The sequence below is a fragment of the Salvia hispanica genome, chromosome 2 (assembly GCF_029641045.1).
Source record: "Salvia hispanica isolate PSC_SH4W2 chromosome 2, Shi_PSC_v1, whole genome shotgun sequence".
NCBI classification, from domain to species: Eukaryota; Viridiplantae; Streptophyta; class Magnoliopsida; order Lamiales; family Lamiaceae; genus Salvia; species Salvia hispanica.
In genome coordinates this window covers 58,870,540-58,881,362 of record NC_142693.1, presented here as the reverse complement: position 1 = coordinate 58,881,362, position 10,823 = coordinate 58,870,540, and the positions used below count along the sequence as shown (strand labels likewise).

Below are 10,823 nucleotides of genomic sequence, written 5' to 3'. Positions count from 1 at the left end.
CACTGTCATTTTGATTTGTTATAGTATTTCCACTCTATAAATACTCAGTTTTTCACCTCATTTCATCACTCCTTCAGTCCAGTCTCTTCTCATCTCATTTACAGCTCTTTCTAGAAATCAAAAAGTGAATACCGGTGGTTTCCAACATATCGCAAAGAAACTTCGATGTTCCTTGGGCGGTTCCTTCACTGGTGATCCTTCCTTTGTAGCTTTTTTTTTATTAAATTAAGTATGTTTTGGTGTTCTATTTAATTTATTTTATTTTATTTGATAACACAAAAAAAAATTTAAAAATGAAAATGGTGGTGAAATGCCATTCATGGCATTGAGGGTATTTTTGTCTAGAAAAAGTTTAAAACAATGAAAATGTAGCGCAGACGATATTAATTGAAGTTAATGGACCTCGAAAAATATTTTTCAGATGTTACCGACCAAAATTAATATTCCCTATTTTTTTTTTCCGAAGTTTGTGTGTGTTCACGGTTCAAGAACACAAACATAGTTTAGTCTATTACTATATAGGTCCCTAGATAATATAGGTTCCCACTGTACTTGTGAGTTTTTGCGAGCTATGCCTAATCTCGTGAATGGAGTCAGCCTCACCCATTTCCTTTAACTACATGTGTTGGTCCGCATAGCAAAAAACAAAATATCAATCTCAGTATCAATGGCGGAGGCAGGTAGCAGGTATGCATTAGTCACCGGTGGGAACAAAGGAATCGGTTTGGAGATCTGTAAGCAGTTAGCTTCCAAAGGAATTACTGTGATATTAACTTCAAGGGATGAGAAGAGAGGCATTGAAGCAGTGCAATCCCTCAAGGACTCTGGCCTCTCTGATTATGTGGTTTTTCAACAACTCAATGTTGTCGATTCTGCAAGCATCGCTGCTGCTGCCCAATTCCTCACCACAAAATATGGGAGGCTTGACATTCTGGTATCATTGTATCAATAAACACCATGTATCCTTCATATTCATTTTGAAAGCAATTTTTGTCCAGGTGAACAATGCAGGCGTATCAGGAGTGGAGGGAGATGTTTCAAGTCTTCAAGAGGCGATAGAAGCAATGGCTGCTGCTGTCTTTGCTACCTCAAAGGCTGAGACGCCGCCGCTGCAGCTGAAAGCAAGTGGAACCATGATCCAGACATACGAGGCTGCAGAAGAGGTCATGCAAGCAAACTTCTACGGTGTAAAGAGAGTGACAGAAGCCTTTATTCCTCTCCTCCAACTATCTGATTCACCAACTATTGTCAATGTCTCCTCCTTAAGTGGCCACCTTAACTTCTTGCGGAACGAGCGTGCAAAAGCTGTGTTGAGCAACGAGGCGGGGCTGACAGAAGAGAGCATTGATGAGGTGGTGCGAGAATTCCTCATTGATTTCAAAGAGGGGAGATTGGAGGAGAACAAGTGGCTGATTGATGGTGTGGCGTATCAACTCTCTAAAGCAACATTGAATGCGTACACTAAAGTGTTGGCTAAGAAGCACACTGATTTTATAAGTTAAATATTTACTTACTTACATTGTCGTTGATTAAGGAAATATGAAAAAGTAAATATTATATAGAGAAAGGAATTTGAATCATTCCGGTTCCTCTCACATGTAAAAAATGATCTGCTAGCAAAGAAAAGTCGTGAGATGGGGTAAGTACACGACTAAACACATCTACAAAAAAAGGCTGAAGAAAAACTACAGGAGGAAGAGGAATTTGATTCAACGTGGCAATCATCGCAAAGCTTTGGAGCTCTCCGAATCATTATTGGCTGCAAGAGTACGTTACTTTGCCGTCGTAGAATCTCCAAAATTTTGCTCTGCTTGCAAACTTTGTGTCGATATTAGTGTGTCGCAGTTGTTGAGAACGTATTGGTATGTGATCGCAAAATATCCTCTCAAATTTGAACAACGATCGACAAAGGTTTGACATAAGAAGTTAGTTTTGCTTTTTCAATACATGGCTTTGAAGGAACAAATTTGTCTCTTTTTATTGGGGATTGCTACTGGTGTTAAATCTCAATCAGAATCAGTAACATGGTACAAATTTGTTCCTTCAAAGACAAGTTTTGATGAAACAAAGCCAACTCTTGTGTCGAAGCTTTGTCAATTGTTGTTCAAATTGTTGTTCAAATTGTTGTTCAAATTTGAGAGCATCCGCTTCCGATCACATCCCAATGCCTTTTCAATGGTTGCATCACACTAATATTGCCACAATTTCCACAGCAAAACAAAGTTTTGGGAATTCTGCAACGTTAAGTATCTCTGGTTTTGGCTTTGGCAGCCCGTTATGATTCAAAGAGCTCCAAAACAAGGGTTTCGCTATAATCGCCAGGTTGAATCAGATTCCTCTCCTTTTTGTTGTTTTCCTTAAGCTTTTATAGATGTCTTTAAACATATTGTAACAGCTCTATAACTGTTGCACGATGCTATCTGAAGATTTGTGCAGATGTGAATGCTGCTATAATTAAATTATCTTCTAATCCAACTAACTTTTTATTTAATTTTCTCGGAGTGTTCTGAAGAGGTAGAAAAAGCTGATGGCGTACTATTGAAAAGCTTCATTTTGGAGATTTAAAATTTGTATTTGTAGTTAAAGACATTCTCTTGAACTGCAGATATGGAAGGATTTTATTTTTATTTTAGGAAAAACCTCACAACAAGTACAAGGATAAATAAGTATAGGAATTGTCCAAATTAGGTGTCTGAATTGTAGACCCAGTTGGGATGGTTGACACGATTGGACTTTGAAATATGAACACAGTTAATCACATAAAAGTTAGAATCGAAATATCATTAATCAATACATTGGGAATTATTGAATGAATTTTAGGGGGTTACATCAGCCTCTAAAGACTACATAAACAAACATCAAAATTTTCCCAGCTGAGTAATGAATATTTACAAAATTCATGAGCTAATCCAACACTGATAAATATGATCTTGAAGAAAGTTATATATATAAATAAGCTTTTCAATTAAAAAACAATTGCACCTCCACAACTGACGAGGCTCTGCAGTTTCTTTTTCTCACAACAAATATAAGATAGAACTCAAGCACTTGCAACAGCTGCCTCTTCTTTATCATCTTCGTCTTCTTTATCATCTTTTCCTCGCTCTTCCTTAGCTAGCTCCTCCACCAATTGACGTTGCCTTTCGGTCAAGTTTCTGATAAAAGAATAGAGAAGTGTCAATTGTGAGAAATTTTTATTATGAAGTAACCATGACACAATCCAATCTACGAAATTGTGAGAACAGGACAAGTAGCAGCAAGAGTAATAGCATAGAACTTGGTCTAGTTTTGGGTACTTACGTTGGAATGCTAACTTTAAAGTGGACGTATTCATCTCCAAGAGAAAACGAGTTTCTTACTTTGATCCCTGCACAACACATTGAGGAATGTTATTGCACATTTAAGAGTTCAGGAATGTAAAGATTCTGCGAGTGCTAATAATTGAAATAAATCACAATAAAATGCTGAAAACTAATTATGTAAACCAAGAAACACTTTCACAGGAGAAATTTTACCTTTTTTCTTCAAAACAACCTTCTGTCCAGGTTGAGTGCCAGGGCGTACCTACAGATGGTTAGGAACAAAAAGAGATAGTCAACTTCAGTAGAAGAGTGACAAGTACGGAAGGTTAATTAATAGATTGTAGCACATCTCTGATACAAGAAACTACTGAACCACAGACCATCCATCCGACCCAGACATCAGGAGAGGAAAAGCACACGAAAAAATAAACTATGGAACCGAGTTGCTAGACTATGTTCCTTTTTTGTACTTACTACTTGTTTACTTTAGAAGGAAGAAATTTAAACAAACCTTTACGACAACTTCTCCAGTCAGAGTTGGAACCCGGATCATTCCTCCCAAAATTGCCTGAAAATAGGAGGAAACAAGATAAAGGATGCACTCATGAAAAAAGAGACATCCAAACAACCATCAGTATTTCATTCCCAAACACAAACAAACTTAATCGAACAATATTTCCTGTTAAAGTCATTTGTCTACCAACCCAGTTTGAAAAATATTAAACAATATTTTAAAGTGGCCCATTTGTCAGGTTAGGGCACATGCTCATCAGATAGGAATGGGAAACAAGCATGAAATGGTTGCTGGAAGCAGCGATACAAAAACTAAATTCAGCTTACTGGCTCTCTATCTTTAGAATGTTATGATTGCAGACCTAACTTCATTGTAAGCTTGTTTATTAGATGATGTCAGACTCAAATTCAATTAGTAATACCTGAGTGATGCTCAATGTTGCATCGACATGGATATCGGCACCTTCTCTACGAAATACTGGGTCTTCTCTGACCTGTAAAATACATCCACCATGACAACTGAGTGTAACTATCAATCAAATTTAAGCCACTTGAAACAAACACACACTATGAATCTAATTATGTAACCTTGATCTTAACATAAAGATCACCATGCTGATTTCCGTCAGGATCCACTCCCCCACTTCTCGGCATCTTAATAGTCTCATCATGGCCCACCCCTGCATATGCAGATCATTAACATACAGTACTCCAGAACAGATCTTGCACAAAATTAATAAAGTTTTCAAACCATTTAATTCCGAAATCATTTTTCCTATTATTCCTTTAAACACTAACCGTCCACAACCAGTCCATCCTCAAGTGTCATGACCCCTGAGAGTTCAATACACACACACACACACACACATAGGGCTTGGTTTGAATAAAAAACTTTTTATAGTGAGAATATGAGAACTTATAAAGTAACTGCTTAATCTATAAAATAACTGCACTAAACTCTACACTCAGCAAATACTGTGAATTACTTATAGGTCCTGCAGTTATTTTATAGATTCGGTATGCAAGAATTGTTACATTCTCACAAAAGTTTTTATTTGAACCACTTCCCCCTCCCACCACAAACACACACATAAGAAATTTCAACAATGCAGCGAGGACTTATCATTTCAAGGAAAATGGTTCAGGTAGGGTTTAGGGTTAAGGGATCCTATACGAAACCAAACATCAATAATTGATAAGAGTAGAGTAAATGGATGGAGTGAAATTATTACGAAGCTAAAACATATCTTCCCTGCTACTAAAAAATATTTTCTTTTTCTTAAAAAATTCTTTTGAGATTGAGGTCGTCAAATGTTTTAATGTCAAAATTTCCGGGAACAGCTGAAGTTGTTATAACACACCCACAAACTAAGTAACCAAATAGAACATACAACAAGAACAAATTCTGTATCAACTGACCTGCCATGACATTCAACTTCACAGTTTTTGTGCCTCTGACTACCCGCCTACCCTTGCAAGACTTGCATAAGCTCTGTGGCAACAGCAAAAAAGCAAATTTATAGTAACCATCAGAACATAGTAAGTATTTTTGAATATCCAATTCAGAAAACTAACTAGTTTTACAAGCCACAAACTAATGCAAGAACTTCCTTTAACAAATTAATGTGTTGTCAAGTATTCCCTCTTTGGAGCAAAGCTACTAGAGTGTGCTTAATGCTTCATCAGCAATTACTTTAAAAGCATGAGTTTCTAACAATCAGTTTTCAGAAATAAATGCATGTTCAAAACTTTCGCATCCTAAAGATGCACATAATGTGGCTAATAGAGTTTAATTATGCACCCAAAGTCTTTACTTCAATGTGCTTTGGTAACCAGCTTTCTTTAACAAGGATGAGTCTGATTCCTAGGAGGAGATTCCATGCCGATCAACCACTGATATTTCCCCCGACCACTCTTAAGTAGACGCAATTACCATTCAGTTAGCAATTAGTTTGTGATAGCTAACTTGACAGTCATCTACTTTTGTCTATTCACTGTCCACATGAAGATATTCAAGCAACCAGTAGCATATACTGGAATGTAAAAACTACATACCGATACAATTTTTCCAGTTCCTCCACAGTTCGGACAAGTAGATTGTAGTGTTACATGCCCAGCTTGGGATACAACCTGTCAAGGAAAACCAATATGTAGGTTTAATCAATCGAACAAAGACTCATGCTATGCCAAAAAAAAGTTGCACACAACCTAGACAAGCACAGGAGGTTGGGGAATGAGTTAAAAAACTCCTAGTGGTGATATAAGGTACTCACCATGCCAGAACCTCTACAGCGTTTACAAGTTTGTGGCTTGGTCCCTGGAGGAACACCAGTTCCACCTAATAATGATCTACTGTTAGAATAATAGAAGAATTATCAGAGTAAATTGCATATTCCCTCAGTGTAATATTTAACCAAGTGACACATAAGTTTGGACAAAATAATAAATTAATGTACACAGAAAGTGTATTGATTTTGAATAATTTTGGTTTGAGCCTTGAGGAAACATGTATCACAGTACCACAAGTATTGCAACCCAAATCCGTCATGATTGACATTGTTTTGGTGCAACCCTGGACGGCTTCCATAAAGGAAAGTTCAATCGAAGCCTGTAGTCAGTGTATAGAAATTGTGAGAACTAATCCATTGAGAATACAACATAAGCAATGGAAGCAACTCCTAACCTTCACATCCTCGCCACCCATGTCCCTATTGAAGATGTTGAAAATCTGATATCCAAACAAGGTATGCCGCAGTTAGTTAATAGTATTGAGAAGATGACACTAATACACAGCCCCTAAGTCAACAATAATGTGTTAGTTCAGTAAGCCAATAGGCTAGGACGCTACTGCCAGTTTGATATGTGCCCATAGTTCTAATAACACATCAAGATATTAAAAATATATAGCCTAACAACGCCATAGCTAGCCATCACATCACAATACTACTAAATCAGAACTTGACGTAAACTCAGGCCTCATTCGATATTGTTCTCCATCCCCTATTCCTTTCCAATTTGTTCTCTCAAAATCTAAACAAAAGAACATAATGTTCTCCGCTACACTTTCCATATACTTATACAGACATTCTCCAATAAATTTTCTCATTACATTTCCTCTTAAAACACAAATATAAGCACATGCAATTCTTTTTAAAAGACATATGTTGCCCACACTTATAGGGATGCTTAATCCACTTTTTGGTTCAGTGCATTAATATTCTATTACTCTTTATTACATTGCTAGTGCTCTACATTATCTTTCATTATAATCATTTATAAGTCAACCCACTATGTTAGTAGAGGTGCAGTGGTGCACACATGCATATATTATTGACGAAGGGTAATTTAGTCTAGTAATAGATTCAAAACTAAACTTTGAAATGGATGTCAAGCACTTCCATTCTCATGGACTTTGATCTTTTAAGCAGATACACATTATGTTAGTAAGCATATCTAATAACACGATTAAAATATTATATAACATGCATATCTAATATCATTCTCTGATTCAAATGTAGCAAACAGACCTTAACTTCATGATCAGATACTTTGTTTGAGGCTAGAAAATGAAACTTTTTCGAATTAGTGAAGTAGCAAAAGCAGACAAACAAAATGATAAAGATAATGAAGAACAAACTGTGTAAAGGCTCCACCAAAAATACGTCTCCAATTAGAATGTCTCTTCCTTTTCCACCACAGCACCTTACAATAGTTACTAACATTCCTAAACAAGCTACTTTAACATTTTTGCATGTCAATATGGCATTAGCTACCACCTTTTCTAAACAAGCTACTTCACTGCATAGCATCAATATATAAGTTTTGCCGCACACCCTCCCACTAGTTATTAGAAGGGTACTCATTAAACCATTCATAAATATTCAATTGTTGTATCTATCAGCACCAGCAGGGAGTACAGATATAACCTCACACTTACATCAGAGTTTTTGAATATATCATGGAAAGAATCTCCAAATGGATCGAACCCAGGACCTTCACCATTACCAGCATGTTCAAAAGCTTCATGCCCAAGCTGTTAACAAAAAGGTTATGGCAGAAAATTTAGATTGAGATAAGACTAACATACATGATGCTTGCGGAAAACCAGCGAATCAAGCAAAATCAACTTCCTTATATTAATCATAAGTAGTCAAATCAGACTATTTTTTCCTACAGGTCCAGGTTTAAAAATATCACTAGGCACTTTGAAATTCGTTCAGTTTATACGTTTCTTCACCTAGTTCATATTAAAGCTCTAGATTATATTCTCTAGAGCTCAAGTAGGATGTATTAATTGAAACAAAAAGAGCTTGCGATCACATATTTATGGCCTTTTCATAAATCATCCTCACAAGTCAAATAAACATGAAAGACGATCATTGTGATGTTCAGATGACGTTATGTATTTTTAAGAAGTACAATGACACTGTTAATTCAAGTGAAATTCCTTTTACACCATGGTATAGCATGCATATGCATGATCTCAAAATACACAATTCAAATTCTTGGAACTATAAGCCGAGATGTACACCTGGTCATATTGCTGCCGCTTTACTTCATCTTTCAAGACCTATGAAGAGTGGGACCGAATAACACAATTAAACACAGGAAAAGTATATCATCGGGGAGTTTTACCAGGGCAAAATCGTAACCCGATCACATACCTCATATGCTTTCTGAACTTCTTGGAATTTCTTTTCAGCTTCTGGATCATCCTTATTTGTATCTGGATGTAACTTCTTTGCAAGCTGCACGATCAAATAAATCGTATAGGTTGGGAACACTTGGACAGACAGTTTTTGGGATAAACATGACAGAACAATAGCATACCCCATAATAAGCTTTCTTGATTTCTGGAGCAGTTGCACTTTTACTAACTCCAAGTAAATCATAATAATCTCTAGACAATTGAGCTGACCAGAAAAGAACATTAGAACAACAAGAAGGGGAAAAGGAATATAGGTGAGCATTAAGCTTTTTGACAGTGAGATGTGAGCACATGTATATGCGTATGTATAAACAAGATTCTAGTATATTTTCTCCTTTGTTCGGTTCACTTGCCATACATGTTACTATAGAAGATCAACATCGTGTATATTCACACGATTGTACAATGAACTTAATTGGCAAACCACATAACAAAATCCCAGTCCCAAAAGCAAAGTAGAATAAGGGGAAAGAGAGAAATTACCAGTGCTGTGAATTGATCTCGCTGCACCCAAATAATTATTGAAAAATCGGAGCTTCAGCCAATAATTCTCGCTGCCCACTGTATTCCATAGAAACAAAGTGCATCCGGTTCACTTAATTCAAGGATGGAGAAAAAAACAATGAAGGAATTGCTCATACAAATTTGAGGTACCATTTCCTAATTTGGAATTTGAAAGAACACTGGATTGATAGGACCGCGAGGTGCTGAAACTCCTGCACGCGCCATTCAAGATCGAATCACACAACTGCAACCATTTTAGAATAACACAGATATGAATTGTCGATGCGCTAAAGCAGCCGCGTAAATAAACGTATAGCTATTAGCTATAGTACATGTGAATGCGAGTAGCGGAGGAGAAAGCAAGAGAGGGAGCGGTGGGCGAGACGGTGGACTTGGAATCGCGCCATTGCTTGATAGTTGATACTGCGAAACCGAAAAGAGATGTTCTGTAAATTCCCTAAAACCCTCGATAAACCCTAAACCTCTAAAATAATAAATTATATATTTATATGACTCGTTTCTTATTACATAAGTCATATCATTTGTGTTAACCCAAAAAAAATGACTAAGATTAGATTGGAATCGAAACGCATCTCCTGCTCTAACAATGGTGTATATTCCTAATTATTTTATATTATTGTGAGTGTTGTAGGAATGGTACACCATTGTTAGAGTAGGAGATCCACTACTGGTATTTTTGAATTGGAGTTCATATTTTATTTTAATAAGAGATCAGTCATTTTGCAACAATGTTTTTCTTGGTTTTCTAATTCTATTTATGGTGTTTAATCTGATGTATATTATCTATAGTATTTAATAATATATATTTGATATGTTATAAACTTTATAGTGGGAAATTCTAAAACTATTCTCTAACTATTTTTTATAGTATATTGAATTTGAAAGCTATATTAGTAATTTAAGATTGACATTTTATGGCTATCACTGAATTTTTGTTGATAGTTATATACCCTTATTATATGGCAATTCAAACACTAGATTGGACCAATAAAAACCCTTTAAATGTTCCTATCTACCGATTCAAATACACACAAAGTCTAGATAAATTGTTTAGATGGAATCATGGCATTACAAGTGAAAACATGTACTCCCTCTGTCCCATGAAATAGGCCATTTGGTTTTAATACATAATTGGTAAAGTAAGAAATAAGGAGAAAAAGTATTTGAAATTGTGTAATGAATAGTGGTGCCCATAAATAATAAGTAAAGAGAAGGAGAAAAATATTATCATAAATTGATATGGACTAGAGGTGCTCACAGTTCAGGAACCGGAGGTTACGGTTCGGAACCGCCGGTTCCGATTTTAGAAATTGTTGAACCGGAATTGAACCGCGAGGGTGTTTTGCGGTTACGGTTCCGAACCAGCAGTTTTTTACGGATTTTCACGGTTACGAATCGCCGGTTTTTTTACTGTTCCGGCTTGATTTCACGATTTTCCAACAGTTTTTCGCGGTTTCGGTTTGGAACCGTCCGAAACCTGCGGTTCCGACACAATTTCGGTTCAAAAAGTTTTTTAACCTGAATCGAACCACGGTTCAAAAATCGACGGTTTCTGTTCGGAACCGTAACTGGCGGTTACGGTTTCGGTTTTAACCGTCGGTTCGGTAAACCTTGGGCAGGTCTAATATGGACTATTTGTATGAGACATACAAAAAAGAAATATGACATATTTCTATGGGACGGAGGGGGTAGCTATTTTTGGTGATCCGTTTCCGTCCCTCAATAATTGTCACTCTTTTCTATTTCGATCCATCCCATAATAATTGTCACACTTC

General features: G+C 36.4%; 2 protein-coding genes across 3 annotated transcripts; one reads left to right on the top strand and one right to left on the bottom strand.

Moving 5' to 3' along the window:
• Positions 1-2,491, top strand: LOC125222301 ((-)-isopiperitenone reductase-like). The gene is made up of 3 exons (XM_048124830.2): positions 1-191; positions 639-934; positions 999-2,491. The coding sequence occupies exons 2-3, from the start codon at positions 668-670 to the stop codon at positions 1,500-1,502; spliced, it is 771 nt and encodes a 256-aa protein (XP_047980787.1). The 5' UTR covers positions 1-191; positions 639-667; the 3' UTR covers positions 1,503-2,491.
• A 275-nt stretch (positions 2,492-2,766) lies between these two features.
• Positions 2,767-9,536, bottom strand: LOC125222249 (chaperone protein dnaJ GFA2, mitochondrial-like). Of its 2 annotated transcripts, none has more exons than XM_048124766.2 (18): positions 9,360-9,536; positions 9,178-9,271; positions 9,007-9,084; positions 8,646-8,728; positions 8,480-8,563; positions 8,347-8,385; positions 7,753-7,848; positions 6,499-6,543; positions 6,336-6,423; positions 6,089-6,153; positions 5,871-5,945; positions 5,235-5,307; positions 4,404-4,495; positions 4,238-4,309; positions 3,814-3,870; positions 3,516-3,564; positions 3,301-3,367; positions 2,767-3,155 (listed from the first exon to the last, which is right to left on the bottom strand). In XM_048124766.2, the coding sequence occupies exons 1-18, from the start codon at positions 9,432-9,434 to the stop codon at positions 3,041-3,043; spliced, it is 1,347 nt and encodes a 448-aa protein (XP_047980723.1). In that variant the 5' UTR covers positions 9,435-9,536; the 3' UTR covers positions 2,767-3,040. The 2 variants fall into 2 exon arrangements, with proteins under 2 accessions (XP_047980723.1, XP_088921799.1); XM_089065673.1 differs by having other exon boundaries at positions 9,178-9,239; positions 9,360-9,493.
• Between the last annotated feature and the right edge of the window lie 1,287 nt (positions 9,537-10,823).